The 18,684-nt window shown below is 31.0% G+C and overlaps 1 protein-coding gene across 1 annotated transcript in view; it reads right to left on the reverse strand.

Moving 5' to 3' along the window:
• The window catches only part of ETNK1 (ethanolamine kinase 1), a 53,043-nt gene that overhangs the window by 12,465 nt on the left and 21,894 nt on the right, over nucleotides 1-18,684 (reverse strand). The window contains exons 3-5 of the mRNA XM_011381562.2: nucleotides 12,482-12,622; nucleotides 10,271-10,413; nucleotides 1,492-1,575 (exon numbers count right to left, since the gene is read on the reverse strand). Coding sequence (XP_011379864.2) covers nucleotides 1,492-1,575; nucleotides 10,271-10,413; nucleotides 12,482-12,622 — 368 coding nt within the window. The remainder of the gene's footprint in view (nucleotides 1-1,491; nucleotides 1,576-10,270; nucleotides 10,414-12,481; nucleotides 12,623-18,684) is intronic.

Below are 18,684 nucleotides of genomic sequence, written 5' to 3' on the forward strand. Positions count from 1 at the left end.
TTCAATTTTTCCTGAAAGTGTGAAGCTTGAGCTACCTCAGAAGCACCATATCTTCATTTTAATAAGTACTCCGCCAGGAGATTCTTGAGTATACTAATATTTAGAGCTTTCCCTAGAACTGTGGCTCTAAAACTTTTCTGATCATTACTCACAGGATAAGAAATACATTTATATTTATACTGAAACCTTATACACATACCTAATATTAAGATTCACAAACAATATTTACCCTAACTATATCTTCCAACTCTGATATTTCCTTATTTCCTATTCCTTTTCCATTCCTTGCTTTAAAATATTATCCCACAAATTTGATTTCGCAATCTACAATTTGAAAAGACTAATCTAGAAAATAAAGTTCATACTGTTTTGTTTAGCACTCAAGGTTCTTAAGTCAGTCCAAACTTACTTCTCCACTCTTATCATGTTCTATTCTCATTCATGAATTTTACAACCTACAAAAATATACTCACCATGAAGTTTTCTTCTTCCTTCCTGAAGTACCTTCTTTTCTCTTCTACTTGCACATCCAAACGCTACCTAACTTTCAAGTTTTAGCTTACTGTTTTCTATACAAAATCATATTAAGAATGGTAGTATCCCCTTTCATATCCACAGCAGTGACTATCCTTACTAATAACATGGTGATAGCTCATTATATGAACAACTGCTTTCCCTTCATTCAGATATGTAGAAATATGTACAGTATATGTAAGGATATGGATTGTATATGATAAGCTTGGTGGAGGGAAATAACTGAAAATATGTAAACCGACACTTTACCCCCAACTTTTTTTCCAGACTGGTAACCTAAAGTATGTGAAAATGCATGAATGCATAAATGTATATAGATATACATTTAGTGATGAAAAACTAGATGTAATTTCATGTTTCTAAATATAGTCACGAAATTTATTTTAAATCAATTCCAGTTACATTAAAAAACTAAAACTTTTACATTTGATGGTGATAATAAATTAATTTTCAGAGGCAAAACTGAACCACTTTTTCAATTATTCACAATCAATGACAAAAAAAATTCTTAAGCTTTTTAGTTAATCAACATTCCAAAAGCCCAAGTACACAACGGAAATAGCAAAGGCTATTAAATGATAATTCGCTTAAAATCTTAATTCTCTGTATTTTTACAGTAACATGGGTAAGTTACTTTCCTCATCTATGTACTGGGAATATTACCTAACTTATCAAATTGTTGTGGAGAAAAAATAAGATGAGATGTGATTTATAAAGCACCTTGTACTATGTCAGGTCTTAAGAGAAGCCAGAGTTAGTATTTTTTTTTCTTGTTTTCCTTAAGAAATTAAGGAAATCATCTCCTCTATTTTCCAGTAATAAAGAAAAACAAAACACAAAGATCAGTTGGAAGTTAAAATGATGCTCCTATTCCCAGTTTATCTTCTCGAAAGAAAAAAAATCTAAAAGTATCACTTTAAAGTTATACATGCTACTCTATTAACCCCTAAATTTTACCTGCAAATTCATTGAAATGATTTCCAATATCATATGCCAGGTAGTTGTATCCAGAATATTCATAATCAATGAACTGTACATCACCTATGTGAGACACAAAACCAAAGACATAAGAAATCATATATAAGATCAGAAAATCCCTATGCTATTTGTAATTAAATAGCTTCCAATATTTTGTCTCATTGTATGTGCTTGGTTAACATGCACTTCTGAGACAATACAGGGTAAGGCTGTGAATTTTATGGCAATGAGCTTTACAAATTTCTATCTTGGTCAACAGCTTCTTTGTGAACATTTATGTCCATTATATTAAAGAAAGTTAAAATATCGTATAGCCATTCTCCAAGTTCGAATAAAAGCAAAATATGTCTTTCACCACATGGGGGCACCAGTTACTTAAAAATTCAAGTTTAATTAGAAATAAATGCTATTTTTGTAAGTTGTTAATAATCTAAGCAATTTTAACAAAAATTTAATCTATGATACTCCAAAAATGAACTGACAAGCTAATCTACAAACACGAATTATATATAAACTTTAAAAGACTTGAATTCTGTGAACCTTGCAGTTATGCTATAATACTTGCTGATCAACTTAACAATATCCCTAATTTAAGAATACCATTGCAATCAAACTCTTACACTTTCCTGGAATGCTACATAATTAGAGTTTCCAAGAGCAGACCTGAGCAGCATTAAGGTGATTGTTTTATCTTTAAAAATAAAAAGCAAAGGTATACTGAGTATTGTAGAGGATTTGACTCAACAAAGATATATGTTCAATTTTTTTTAAGAGAGACAAGAGAAAGTTGAGAGGGGAAAGGGGGACAGAGAAGAGTTGTGAATTAAAATGAGTTACTACACCAGGAATCACAAACTCAAAGGCTTATGGGGCAAACAGTTAAAATGGATACATCAACGGAGATGGCTGTAAGTATAGTTTCTAAGCTGCTTACATTGTGAAAATGAATAGCATATGTCCAGTTACACTGTCTTTTAGAGATTATCCTAAAGTAACAAAACAAATTCCTGACCTATATACATTGGAATTTCCCCAAAAAGGAGCTTTTGAACTCTAATGTCTTGATATAGATATATATGTTTAATTTGGGGATGTATGCTGATCATATTCAAACTCAGAAAAACAATTATATGACAAAAAATGTCATAGTAAATGAAGTATTTTACATAAAAGCAGATTTCAGTGTAATTGCATTTAATAAATAATTCTAAACTTGTATAAATAATAGTAAAGTCTAAAATAAAATTAGTGAGAATCATCAGTAAAATAAATGAGAAAGTATCAAAAGTCCAGTTATCAAAATCTATATGTATACTGACAAAATATAAGGTTATAAATGTTGGTGACTACAATAAATCACTGCAATTCAACCATCAAAAGTATTATATTCTTGAATTCACAAAAATCATCCCACAGAAAGTCTTAAAGTTAACCAAATCACGTTACTAAAAGTGTAGAATGAGAAGATAGAATGTTTCAACCAAATTAACTAAATTGCAGAATGGGAGTCAGAACATGTTTTAATTTTTTTTTTCCAGGTACCACTGGGAATGAGCAAGTGAAGACCACTATCATAACAAAACACTTTGCAGCCATAAAAAAAAATTTCATTTTCAAAAATGATTTAATGATGAGAATTACAAACATTATGTGGAAAAAAAGATACAAAAAAGTAAATGTAGTAATCCAAATTAATAAAATATGCCTGAAGAAGGAAAAAAGGTCAAATAATGCAGAGTGGAAAAAAAAGTGAACAGAAATAACCAAAATAAAATGTTTCAACAGATGACAGACAAGGGACTTTTCCCTTATATTTTAAATTCTTTTCAATGAACATTACTTTTAGGAGGAAAAAAATGATAGTTTAAAAAGATTAAGAGGAATTCTCTAAACAAAACTGTCAACAGATAATATACTAAATAAACACAATGACTTGGGAGATAACTATCCACCAAGCCTTCAAGAAATCAGGATTCAAGATTTACAAAGGTGCACAACTGAACCAGTTTCAACATATAAATTTTTAAATAGCAGCTGTTGATTGTTTTAGCCCTTTAAACACAAACACTTGTAGAGCTCATATTAACTGTTACATGCCAATAAAAATACACAGCCCAGTCCTGAAGCTTACTTTTGCCACATAAACAAAAGCTTCAATTTCAATTTTCAAAATTATATTTAGAATTTGGCAAATATAGTTAAAATGACAGGTAGAACATGCCTGCTTGTAAATACAATTTAAATATAGGTCATTCACTTTAATAAAAGTTAAAATCCATTTCAGTATGAAAATTTTAGCAATGACTTTTTGTAGTAGCATTAATTCATTAAAACTAGCCTTTATTTTTATATGCTATGTTGAGTTTATAAATAATGAAATTTAAAAAATAAGAAAATGAAGCTAACAAGATACAGATGAGGCTGTTACCAGGCTCCGTGCATGTGAACAAGTGATGCGATAAACCTCCAGTCAGTGCGTTTAAGAAGCACGGGGTGCGCCGCCACATGGCAGCAACAATGGCATACCTAATCTGTAGCAGATGAAGAAAATTTGGCAAACTCACATTTTACAAGACACAAAGCTTAAAAGGAAAAAATTAAAAGAAAAATCTGCATTAACTATTCTTTTTTAAACTATTGCAAACAAAGTGGAACTCAACCTTAAATTTAATCTTCTGCAACAAAGTAAAATTAAAGATGCCTACTTCCCTTATTTTGGGTGCCAGAAAAATCAAATTACTGAAAAATGCTTTCCTACCCGCAGAAAGTATACTGAACTTATTTTTTTTCTGCAAATTTAACTTTTGACTTCTAAAATTTCTACATCACTATTAATAATTAAATAGCTTATATGGCATGATTATCTTGTTAATTTTTTAAGACATGAATTTTTAATTGGGGTCCTAAGGGTAGGGAAAAATGAGACTACTCCTTAAAGTTTTATATAAAATTTCATGTGTATGTGCATTTTCTGAGGGGATTCTCAATTCTACAAATTCTCAAAGGATCCTTGACCTCTAAAAAGAAGTAGTGCTGTAAGAGCTAAGATTACATATTATTTATCTTTATATAATTAGCACACTGACTAGCATATAATGGGTAAAGCATAAGAATGAATAAAACTATAATCTGAATTTTCAAAAGCTACATTTTTCTTTATTACTGTATTCCTTGCGTATCTTCACAGTAATAAAACTCACACTCTACTGAGTTAAATTATTGTTCAAATCCCAGGACAGCTGAAAACAGTCAGTCAATTTTTAAAGTACTTAAAACCAAAAAAATTATTTTATCAACTAAGTCTGTATCATTCATATGACACATTATTTTGGATTCCTTTATTTTGCGGTTGTTAAGGAAAAAGGGATAAAGATAAAAAGCAAAATAATACTGAAAACCTGAAATCTTTCTGACTCACTCAACTTTCTCTGTAGCGTTAGGTAAGGAAGAGAGAGAAAAGAGAGAAAGTGTAACCATGATTACACTAATGTTAGCAAAATGCTCTCTCTTATATGTATTCTGCTCTGGGAAACTTTCCCTTCATCCCTCACCCTGGTGTCCAATAGTAGCCTGTGTATACCCTTCACCACAACACTCATCATTTTGAATATAAGTATCTGTTGAATGATGATGACTCTACTACGTAGCATATATATGGCTTCTTGGAAAGGGCAGTAAGTCCTTTCATCTTTCATCATGCAATCCACAGAGCAATACCTTGCACATAGGAAGTATTAAAATGCTAGCGGAACAAATGAAGGTTTTTTAGAGAAAGCTGAGACACAATGATAACACTTAAGTTTAAATGGAGATTGGGGGGAATAAGCATGAAATACTAATGAACTAAGAGTGGCATTTTTGACCTTCAAGTATATGACTGAACATACAGTGAGACTGAATGTGTGAGTAAAGAAAAAACACTAAACTAATAACTATTTTAGGTAGCTACTCCTTAATAGTACAGGTTTTTACAGTCCACTAAAGTTTTTTATTACTTAATTTAGGGATATTTTATTTTATGCTAGATATAATCTGGAATACAAGTTAAAACAAGGTTAAGGCTATCCTTCATAAAAACTCCACCTTGGAAAATATAGGTTAGTAAACACAACAATAAATTTGTATTTACTTAAATTTTAAACTCAAACCAACAACAAAAATACTTAAAAAGTCTTAAGTCATTAAAAGGTCAATAAAATGACAACAATGCCTCTTCAAAAATAATGAGTGGATAAGATTTAGAGCCAATCTAGTGACTAATAATGGTGAATCACCTATTTTCTATTTATATTGTGCAAAACAAACCTGATTTACGCTATAATTCTCAGGAAAAGCTTTATTTTTCTTCCACTCATCTGTATTTCCTTAACTAGCTGTAACAGCTTCTTGTATTTTGCTGACACAGAAAACAATGATTGCCATTGCTGAAATTTAAAGTTATATATTTGATCTTTATATGAGCTTTTATGAAGAAATGGTGGAGGGGGAAAAGAAACAACACAGCCACCAATAAACATGACAGCATCAAGACATGAGACAACCAACCAAAAAGCTTTAGCAATTACTTCTAACATGTCAGTGGCTGAAGGATTAGTTGGAATTTAAATATCATATTTGAAGTAAGACAGTAAGCAGTACTACAATTTGTTCTACTTAGTATAAATTCTCTTTAAAATTAATTGTTAAGAGATGACTAGTAAGTCTTGCCTTACAGTTCAGGAGCAAAAAAATCACTGCTTTGGGTTTTCTTATAATGTAACAAATCCTATCATCATATCATGAAGTGTTCTTTTATCTTTTTAAGATATTTCACTGAAGGCAAGGAATGGGCCACTGTTTACCAACCTACCTAACTTTTCAAAAATATTGATAGCTACCATCAACTTCAGAAAGAAAGCTCACTCTTCTCCCATATTTCTGAGTTCTGTGAAGTGACATGGTGAGGAGAGGTACTGGCAGTATTTCTTCTCCCTCTGATGCCTATCAAAGGTGAAAATGCCTATAAACCACAAGGTACTCACAGTCTTTGTGTGTGTCTACGTGAATATGTACTTATGTATATATACACACATACGTATATACATTTTTATTTACATTAATCATTCAAGATACAGTTATTAAGATACAATCTGTAAACTGCACTTAAAGAAAAACTGAATTGTCATCTTATACTTACGAGCCATAATTTCCCTAGTTATAGAACATAGTTAACCTTCTGGCTTCATAACAATAATTTTCACTTTTTCAGAATCAGAATCATTTTGTAAAATACATCCTATAAACAAAATACAGGTGTTGGCAACACAGCCACATGAATGTTTTATTATCTATGCCTGTGTTTATACACTACCACCAAGTTAAACAGTTGCAAAAGAGACTATAATATGGCATGCAAAGCCTAAAATATGTACTATCTAGCTCCTTACAGAAAAAGTTTGCCAACTCCTATCATGGTATAAATAGCTGTAACTGAAAACTGCTAAGTACCTACTCCAGTGCTATCTGCACATTCTAAAATCTTCTCAGGAATCATCTGAAGCAGATATTATCTAAGTTAAAAATAAAGCAAACTAAAGTTCTAGGCTTTCAACAATATAAGCACTGCATGGAAATCTGTTAAACATTAAGATTCCTAAGCCCATCTACAGAAATTCTTGTTCAGTTTGTCTTGAATGAGACCCAAAAACCTGCATTTTTTTCAAGTAACCTATGGGATTCTGGTACAGATAGTCAAGGATCAAATATAAACACTTAATATAAAAGAGATAAAATGACTTGTCTAATATCACTTCTGTACGTGACTGAGCAGGAATCTGAACCCAAGGGTGCTTGGTTCAAAATCTACGCTCTTTCTGACTTCTCTCTTGGTTGTAACTAAGCTTAATACATCTGCTTTTAAGAGTTAACGTAGAAATTTTTATTCTAGTTACAGTACACAAAATCTAAGTTATTGTGATTGAAAAATACATGCGGGGACTTCAAGATGATCCAGTATGAATTATGAAGTTTAACGAAACTTGCATTCTGAGAAATTTAGGGTCTGAAACACAATACATAACACTCAAGTACTGAAGTTGAGAATATCAAAGTCAGTCTCTTGGCTTTCATTTTACTACTTTTACATATATTTATTTATATCTCATAGCTAGGTACAAAATGGTGAAGCTCTGAGCCCAAATCACATGAATTGACTTAAAAAGTGATAACGAATCAAACACATCTGTGAATGTAATATGCAGCTTAATCATTTATTCTATGTAGAAATTATTTTAACCCAAAAAGACTTAACATTTAGCTTTAGAGACTATACAAAGTAACCAGTTAAGGAAGTTAAGAACTTTGTGGTTCATATTTCTAATTTTAAGTCTCCTCATTGAAACTGCAGCTATAAGTACTAATGCTATGCTAAAGTCTTTTATTTTTTTGCTTAGTAAATTCACTAAATTTATAGAATTTATACTTTTTAAAGTATGAAGTATGATATCTTCTATATAATTAAATGTAAATATGTCATATAGTTATATTACTTCAAAACCATTAGCTCCTAATTTGAAAGAGTAAGATAATAATAAACAGAACAAGCTTCTTGCCACACTTTCATGAGTTTCAGATTTTATCTGACAAAATTCCAACCGTATTTTCTTAATGCTTATGTATCAACTAATCACATAAGAATAGATTTTCTTTTTTTTAAGTAGATGTCATGGAATCCAAACCAGCCTTTTTAACGGACACTATAAAATCACTGGTAAGGAAAAATAACAAAACATCTCCATAACCCACACACAAACATAACCACAAAGACAAGAAACAAATGGTACATAACAGACTTCTATGAAAAAGGGCAAACTCTAAACTATATATCAAAGTAATTATATTTGTTGAACTGTGAAATTTATTCTTCTGTGTAAGGAAAAAAATTAGACACAAAAGTATGATTAAGGTAATTCTTGGTAATATAAACAAATGACGACTTTGAATTCTTAAAGCCAAACTGAAGCATAAAGATTTTATTTTAAAATGTGAGGACTTTTCTTATCACTAATCAATAGTTTAGACAGGCAAGTGGTTAAAATGTAAAAATGCATTTTTTAATACTTATGACAAAGTAATCTGATTTTTTTGGTCCCTTCTATTTTAGTTGTATATACAAGTTTGTTCCGTGAAATGAATATGCAAAAGAAACATAAAAGTATGAAAAATTAAAATTATATTCCAAAGGAAATAGACTCTCTTTATTAACTTGCAGTTAAAAATAAAGCTGAGTGTCCACTTCAAACGTAAGATGAAGTCCCTCACTTGAAATTCCATTATACAAAATAATGTGTTATTAGGTCTTGCACTAAATTAAAAGCTAAAACACTGCTTTAAATGCATAACTAATACTCTTGTCTCACAAATGGCATTGAGATTTGGTTACTAGCATATAATGTAGTGCATATATACTATGACAATTATATATAATAAATGGACAATTTAAAAAATTAAAGGACACTGTCAAGTACTTGTTTTAGAGTACACCTAATATTTAAAAAAAGACTCCATACAAAAACTTCAAGATATTCAAAAAGAAAATGTTAGCTCAGCATATTTTTAAATAATACAATCTCCAATCCACATTAAAATATCAAATATAAAAGTTATTCAAATATGTTTTTGAAAACAGGTGCTTCAGTCTACTACCCCTGACAGTGTCCTTTGGTTGGTTTTCTTCAAGTTAAAGAAAGTTACAAATATTAACAACTTTTGCATTAGAGTAGTCTCAACTTATCATCTGGTAAGACTGGTCATAAACAGTACTTTAATATAATTATGATCATTTAATCAGAATTCTTTGGCTTTAGTATCTTCACAACACAACACTTTGGAATCAAAATAATCTTTCAACTATAATGATTATCTTCAAAACTGATTTCCTATAAAATGCAGTAGCTTCATACTTTCAAATATACTTTTTGAATTAATACTAATCCTTCAACCAAAATTGTATTTTGAAATTTCAATTTAGTAATGAAGGGCATCTACTGTAGCAACCAAACCTCAAACCACTTTATCTAATAATATAACCAAGTATTTCTTAAATATGAAAACATAAGAGAATTTGAATACAGAAAGATATAAACAGTCACAGAAACATTTCACCAAAAATTATCACTATCTACCTCAAAATGTTAAAACTCGTTACCAGAGCTCCTTGATTATTACTTTAGTAGATATAAACTTCAACAACTACAAGTAACATTTCCTCCATCTGTGGCTCTCTCCTTAGCATTAAAATTTCTAATAAATCAGTATAATAAATGGGTAATAGAAAACCTGGAGACATATTTGTTTCTAATAACTGTTGTCCTTGCTAACACTGAGAAAATTTCTCTATTTATAAAGCAATGCAAGTTCATTGTTTTTCAATAACCCCCATTACAAGCAGGTGTATTTACAAACCATGAATTACCAAATAGGTTTTACAGTTAAATTTGTAAACAAAGTCATTTTATCATTTTTCATTTAAAATTCGCTTAACAGGAACCAAACTGTTTCTATTAAACCAAATCTAAAAAACATATTTTATACAAATATAGAGAACATATATTCCTAATTTAGCATAGTTACCATAACTTTATAACCTACAAGAAAATCTTTAAAGACTTCAATGCATGTTTTCAATCCTTGCATTTGAATTAAATTTCAGTCAAAGATCAAAGGACCATTAAGAACATCAAAGAAATCATCTCTACCTAACTGCTAAAGTCATACCTACCTTGTTTCTCATTGTAGATTATATTCTTACACAATAGGTCATTATGGCAAAGCACAACGGGTGAGCCCAGGTTGGAAAGAATCTCTTTCATCCACGTCATCTCTTCCTGAAGAATCTGAGAGCTTGGGATATCACTTAGGAACCTTTTAGTTTAAAAAAAAAAAAAGTTATATCTTATTTATATTACTGACATTTTTTCAAGTTTAAGGATTAGTATCTACTAGTATCTATTAAGGATTATTATCTATTAGTATCTATTAATAAGTTCTTTCCATTTAATTCCACAGACTCTTAAATTAAAACAAGCCAATTATTCCAAAAGCTAGAATAAAGGAAAATCTTTACAATAAACTTAACCATGAATAAAAAGAAACTGAGCAACAGTTAAAATGAAGGGCAGAAAAGTAAAAAGTATATCACCTATACAGCACCTATTCAGGTGCTTGCTACCTGTATTTTTCCCACTACTGCATTCTTCTCTACACAGCTGCCAAAAGTAATCCTTCTATGTTTTCAAAATGATGTAACTGTTCACGAATTTATTTAAAAGTACAGAAATGAATAGAATAGGATTCACAGGATTACGAACATGATTATAATCAAGTACAAACAAAAAGGAATGGAAGAAAATATGAAAAATATTTTTAATATTTTAATTGTTTTTAATGATCTAGTCGTTTATTTTCTATTGAGACAGGATGTTTTCACCCTGTTAATCACTGTGCATCTTCAGCTTTTCCAAAATAACACTAACTTCAAGGATTTAAAGTCTACGTCACAGAGATTCTAGGAAATATAACCCAAAACCTACCCCAAAAAGCTTCATTGGATAATAATTTTTAAAACAGCAGCTAACATTTATTTACCACTTAAATGGCCAGGCAATGTTCTAACAATTTTATATATTCTAACTCAATTAATCCTCATAAAAACCCTAAAAGGTAAATGTACTACTCCTGCTATTCCCATTTTACAGATGAGGAAAGAGGTAACTTGCCCAAGGTTAAAGAGCAGAACTGTTCACTGGCAGAACTGAGATTTGGTTCCAGATAATCTGATCCCAGAGTCTTGTGCTCTGAAACCATACAATGCTACACTACCTCTCAACCTTGCATTATCTTAAAAACTCAAGAAAATCTTGCATTCATCACTGCCATCTACTTCATTATTTTTAGGTGGTTTTTCCCAAAAAAATCTTTAAATAAAATAACTAATTCAAAAGAGAATGTTCTGTTTTCACACTGTTACTTCCTGAATATCCAGCACATTGGATACTTACAGATGTTTGCCTATCCCAGTTAAAGGGGTATAATATCCCTACCAAATTCAAAGTTTGAAAAACTATCAGCAAATACAAATACACAGAGTGACTGAAACTAATTTTTGAAATAAACTCAACAGAATGATGCAGCTATTTTTCCCTAATGAATTATAAAAATATAAAAAAAGAACAAAAACAATCCATAGGTCCTATATGCCTGTTGTTCTTAAAACAAAGGCTTCCTGAAATATAAAAGGTGAAATTTTCGTGTATGTTTCAGATATAAAGAACAAAAATTTCCAATTTTTCACAAGTATTACACTATATTAAAATGTTCATATAATTTATTCTAAATAATGATCTGTAAATTGTTTTATATAGAAAATAATGAAATACCTTAGTCAGTTTAAATCTGGGGAGTCAGTTTTAAGACTCCAGTAAATGTATTTTCAACCTTTCAACCAGTAAATGTATTGGGGACTTCAATAATCATAGAAATCTAAGACAACACAAACTTTTCACGCTCCAATATAACTACACTGTCCCAATGTAGACCTCTAGGCCTATCCAAAACAGCTTTTAACAAAAATAACTTTTTAAAAAAGAGTCTATGGCAACTCACACTACACAAAAAATGTACCCATTCATGCTTTATATTTCATTTACTTCCAAATAAATGTTCTATATTAATTTCTTAGCCCCTTATTTCTACCCACTCCCACATCTCCTGCTTTTGTAGGGCTTTTTTTTTTTCTGAGTCAGTTAATGGAGAAAGACTTATTTCCATAGTGCCATCTGTGAATCAAATGAGTCAATGCTTATTTTATTCAAATGCAAAAAGATAAACCAAACCATTATTTTATACATAAAAACTCATAGTTATCTTTGAAACCCAATATGTAGAGCAAAGCAATGTAAAATATCACTTAAAATGTAAAAAGTAATTTTACCTTTCATTAAGGTCTTCATCTGCAAATCCTATGGGAATGAGAGAGAAATATTTCCCCATTTTTAGCCAAAGATTAGACTTGGGAATCCAGCCATTGTGTGCATGGATAGCATGGATTTTAGCAAGCTGGCGTGCTATTAGCCTATTTAAAAACAAAACACCACAAAAAAGAAAATATTCAGCATCATATAGTTCATGTCTACCCATACATAAACTAAAACAACTAGTATGCATTTAATAACATAATTTCATTTTTACCATCTATGTGTTTAAGAGTCAAAATAATTGGCCAATTCAACTTTCTCATGAAGAATCAAATGCTTAAAGCATCAAAACAAAGAAACCTGTAATTAATACAGCAATTACATACTATGTCCAAAAGGGGCTATGGGTCTGGAAGTAGGTGGCCTATTTTCATTGCACGATGTCTGGGACCAGCAGAACAATACACAATTACAGATGATTTCATGGTATGTATTAGACATGAATCAGAGATACATTTAAACTGTAATGAGTCATTTTAATTTTGAGCCTTTGAAATTAATGAGGTTAAAGGGCAAAAAGGAACTAAAGTAGAAAGGTAACTGGGGAGATAAATGGGTTCTATGAGTTAATTTATATAGATGTGTTAAAGATAAATTCTCTAAACATTAGGATTTTATGATGTCAGAATCAATCTTCTTAATGCAACTACAAAATAATTTGAAGCTATATATACTTGTGTCCATGCTACCTTTGTTATCTATAGAACCTAGTATGACAAATGCTAATAGAGGAATAAGCATACCAAACAGCTATACACTAGTCAGTGGACAAATGACTTAACAGTAATCCACAAATTACTTAAAACTGGCAAATTTTTAAGATGTTAACAATCTAATGTAACGTTCCTCAAAGTACAGTTCTAGGATCTCCAATATAGCACCACCTAGGACTAACCGAGGTCCTACCTCAGATATACTCACTCAATCACAATCTCTGGGGGCAGGCTCTAGCACTCTGCATTTTAAACAAGATCTCCAGGTGATCCTAATCTACTGTAAAGTTTGAAGGGCACTAATATAATGCTCTGCAGCTTGGCTATATACTGAAATCAAACTCCGGAAGCTTAAAAAAAATACAGACACCTGAGTACTACTGCCCAGAAATTGTGATTTAATTGGTCTGGGATACTGCCAGGACATCAAGATATTTAAAAGCTTCTCAGATAACTTTAATGTGTAAAAACATTTGAGAACCGCTCAACACAGGGAAGCTAACCGTATAGCAATCCTTTACCAATCTGAGATTAAATAACAGTTTTATTATATTTTTACACTGTAGTGAATATTCTTATCTACCTAGTTTCTAATAACAAAAAAAAAGTCCTATTTTCCTTTGGAGAAACTTCCATTTCCCTCATTTTAGTTCATGTGGTTCTTATAGAGTTTATCTCAATCCTAACCCCCACCCCATCTGCAACACTAACTTTAGGAGTGAAGATATGACACAGACTTACTCAAAGCATTCCATCCTTCAGGCCACAATTGGTTCAGAGCATATTAACCAAGCTAGGCCAAAAGGATTTGATCCCAGAACTTTTTGTTGAAGCTACTGACTTTGGTTGAAACTATCAGAAAAAGAGGAACCACCTCCACCCCGCCCCTATCTGGGCTGGGGATACTGATTAGATGAGCCTGCAACTGCTGATCACTGTAACTGCCACTCTTGTCTTAGTTATATGTACCAATAAATTCTTTCTTGTCAGATCGAATTTTCAAATTATCATCCTCAATCAAGAGTCCTAATGCATTACAAAACATCAAAATCTGTAGCCTTTTTTAATATGTGTGCTTTGATTCATAATCTCAAACAAACCAGTAAAAAAACATTTCTTTATATAAATTAAATTGCTACTTGACCAGCCTTTCCCAAGACTACATATTCATGCCTAACAAGAATATAGGAAAAAGAAATTTATTTTATGCTAATCTCTCATATACATATAGGCCCAAATGAATGCATGATACTTTAAACAGCAGGAAAAAGCCAAGTGGTAACAAAGCCAAAACAAAAGAGAATGCAAATATCTCTCTCTCTCTCACACACACACACACACACACTCTCTCTCTCTCTCTCTCTCTCTCTCTCTCTCACACACACACACACACACACACACACACACACACACACACACGTATATGTACATACATCTTTGCATACGTGTGAAGAGACACCTATATATTTTAAGCCAGTAAGGACAGGTTTATAACTTTAAGGATAGTTGGGACAACAGGCTTAAAGAAAGATATGATCTATGTTACATAAAATTCAAGAGGCAATCTCTGTCGAAAGAACATTATGTTCTAGAGATGCTTACTAAACAAATGAGACTGGTGATTCAGGAAAAGGTTCACATACTAAAAGAGGTATTTAACATCAACAAATTTTATTTGCTATGATCTTAAAATATGAATAATAATGCCATTTTTATAGTTTTACTCCAGTTTGCAAAATTTTCCAAATGAGTGATTTTTATCAAAAATTTATCAAATATAATTTTCTCCTAAAACAAATTTGATATTACAGATGAAAATGAGAATTACATTTATATGACAGTTTAAAAACATTTCTGCATAAGGTTACATCTACTCAAATAGAAAACAAACTAAAATATTAATGATCATTATACTATAGTAAAATTAATACCTACAAAAAATCTGTATCAAAACTTAAGAGCTAATTATTAATATCATCTAAATTAAGTTACAGATATATCTGCCCTATTTACAGGTGCGTTATTAAAATTAGATTATATAAGAGGCGAAATATTAAATGACGGTAACATATTTATATAACAGGTAAAAATACATTCAGTTACTTAAAATATTTTGTAGCATTTTCTTATAAAATTCAAAATAATATAGCAGCAAATAATCATAATAATAGTTGAGACTGCTTTATCAATACTATGGATAAATACTACCACTAAGTCATCCTACAAAGGACAAAAACCATACTTTATTATTCTATCTATTCTAACACTCAGCACTTACGAAAGGTACTTCACAGATATTTGATGAATAACCGATACTTGAAAAACAGACTCAGTATACTTAGAAATTTACCATAAAACCAAAGTCCCGTCCCCCACCACTATTAGGTTTATTGTCAGGTGGATCAAAATCTATCTTGAATTTTTAAAAATTTCATATAATAAGAACTGTAACAAAATCAAATGTCTTGCTATACAAAAATAAAGTGACCATCCATTTGAAATATTGCCTTTTCTTTTTACAAGAAAGACAAATCTTGTACAAGCCTCTTCTCAAAGTATAGAATTCAAGTCAATTACTAACTGGTCTATCTTTTCTGTACAAAAAATAACAAAAAAGAAAATATTTATAATACAAATATCCTTATGGAAATAACAAGTATAGTTCAACTGCAATTATAGCACCTATATACTTAAAAACTAGGCTTTGCTAAGAAAATTAAATAAGTCCTAATTACAAGTTCTATTTTCATCTAAAATTTTTGATAAACTGGGCTTGAACAAAACAAGGAATTTGTGCAGAATGGCTCAGTTAAGAAAATTAAGTTTTTACTAATAAATGAATTCAACAAAGTTGCAGAACACAAAAGCTACATATAAAAAATCAGTTACAGTTCTACATTAATAACGATCAAAAAAAATTAAGAACAATTCTATTTACAATAGTATCAAAAAGAACAAAACAATTATGAATGAACTAAACCAAGTGAAAGACTTATAAACTAAAAACTAGAAAACGTTGCTGAAAAAATTAAATTATACAAATAAATGGAAAGACATCATTTGTTCGAGGACTGAAGACTTAATATTTAATATTAAGATGTCAATACTACCTAAAGTGATCTATAGATTCAATGCACTTTCCATTAAAATCCCAATAGCATTTTTTCCATAGATAAAAAAATCCATGCTAAAATTCAAATAAATCTTAAGGAACCCTACATAGCTAAATATCTTGAAAAACATGAATAAAGTTGGAGCTCCATTTCAGACTTCCTGATTTCAAAACTTATTACAAAGCTGCAATTACCAAAACTGTGGTATAGCAGATGCTCAAATAACATCATTTCATTCAACACTGATGAGAAAAACAAAAATCAATTCCTGGTCAGAGCCGCCATGTGGAGTTAACACATTCTCCCCGCATGTCCTTACAGGTTTTCTCCAGGTACTCCAGTTTCCTCTCACATCCCAAAGATGTGAATGCACATTAGGTGAACTGTCATATTTATATTGCCCCAGTCTGAGTGAGTGTGGTATATGAGTGTGCTGTAATGGAGAGTTGTTCTCACCTTGTGCCCAGGTGCCAAGATACGTTATGTTCTAGCCACCTGAACTGGAAAAAGCGGGTTGGAAAATAATTCTCTTACTTGTATCTATTAATCTTTCTTAAATGTAGCTCACATGTATTTCAGTGCATAATATTAAAAGTGTTTAGGGGCCTTTATTTAGAATTTTGGTGATACTTTTGTGTCCAGATATATTCCACAAAAACTTAATTCTTGTTTACAGTTGATACTTGAACATGGAGATTAGAGGCACTGACACCCTTGCACAATAAAAAACCCACATATAATTTTTGATTCCCCCAAAACTTAACTAAATTATACGGTTGACCTTTAAACAACTCAAGAATTAAGGGTGCTGACTCCTCATGCAGTTGAAAATCTGGGTATAACATTTGACTCCCCCAAAACTTAACTAATAGTCTACTTTGACTGGAAGCCTTACTGATAACATAAAGCCGATAAACATATATTTTTTATGTTATATGTATTATATACTGTATTCTTACAATAAAGTAAGCTAAAGAAAATGTTAAGAAAATCATTAGGAAGAGAAAATATATTTACAGTACTATTCTGTATTTATTGACACTGTAAGTTTATGTTGTCCATTCACAAGATGAATCCTGTCAGTACCTACACATCAATAGTCTTATATACTGTAAATGTTATACAAATTACTAACACTAGACATCAAAAATGAAGAAATGTGAAAAAATTCATATTTATTTACAAGTATAGTGATTCATGTAGGATTACAAAGAAGCAGCAATATGGTAGCCTGGTATAATAGATACATTTGGTCCATGATATTAAGGAAATCATCAAAAATTTACTGTATATAAAAACTGCAGTATTTACTGGCAGCAGGGGGGAGGTTTGGGGGGCGGGGGAGAAACACATATTAATGGACTCTCACATTTCGAACCCGTGTTGTTCAAGGGTCAATTGTATATCAATTAGCCTATAGTAAATTTGGTTTTGTTATATGTCATTTGGCTTAAAGTTGCAGTTTCCAAGCACCTATTGCTAATGTTAAGTGAGGATTTACTATACTGGCATAAAGACAAGACATATAGACCAATGGAATAGAGAAATCGAAATAAAATCAAGTTTATGCTCAAATGATTTTCAGTAAGGGTGCTACGACCATTCAATGGTCAGAGGACAGTCTTTTCAACAGCTGGTGCTAGGAAAACTGGATATCCACATGAAAAAGAAAACAGCTAAACTCTCTCCATGAATCACACAAAAATTAACTCAAAATAGATCAAAAATCTAAACATAAAACTCAGAGAAAAAATAGGGGAAAAGTTTCATGACATCGGATTTGGCAATGATTTCTTGGATACGAGACCAAAAGCACAGGCAAAAAAATTAAAAATAGATAAAACTGGACCACAACAAATTTTAAAACTGTATCAAAGGACAAAACAGAGTAAAAGGAAATCCCTCAAAAGATTTGAAAATCATACATGTGACAAGGGGTCAATATCCAGAATATATAAAGTATTCCTACAACTCAACAAAAAATTAACAATACAACTAGAAAATGGGTAAAGGACTTAATCGACTCCCCCTCCAAGAAGATATTACAAATGGCCAGTGAGCATAAGAAAACGTAAAACATGAATAATCACTAGGGAAAGAAAAATCAAAACTACAAAAGGTACCACCAAAGCCATTAGAATGGCTAATATTAAAAAAAAAAAAAAAATACAGTAAGTGTTGGCAAGGATATAGAGAAACTGGAATTCTTGTGCACTGTTGGTGGGAATATAAAATGGTGCAGCTTCTATAGGAAACAGTATGGCAGTTCTTCAAAAAATTAAAAATAGAATTACCATATGATACAGCAATTCTACCTCTGGTTATATTTCCAAA

The sequence above is a fragment of the Pteropus vampyrus genome, unplaced genomic scaffold, assembly GCF_000151845.1.
Source record: "Pteropus vampyrus isolate Shadow unplaced genomic scaffold, Pvam_2.0 Scaffold444, whole genome shotgun sequence".
Classification (NCBI taxonomy): domain Eukaryota; kingdom Metazoa; phylum Chordata; class Mammalia; order Chiroptera; family Pteropodidae; genus Pteropus; species Pteropus vampyrus.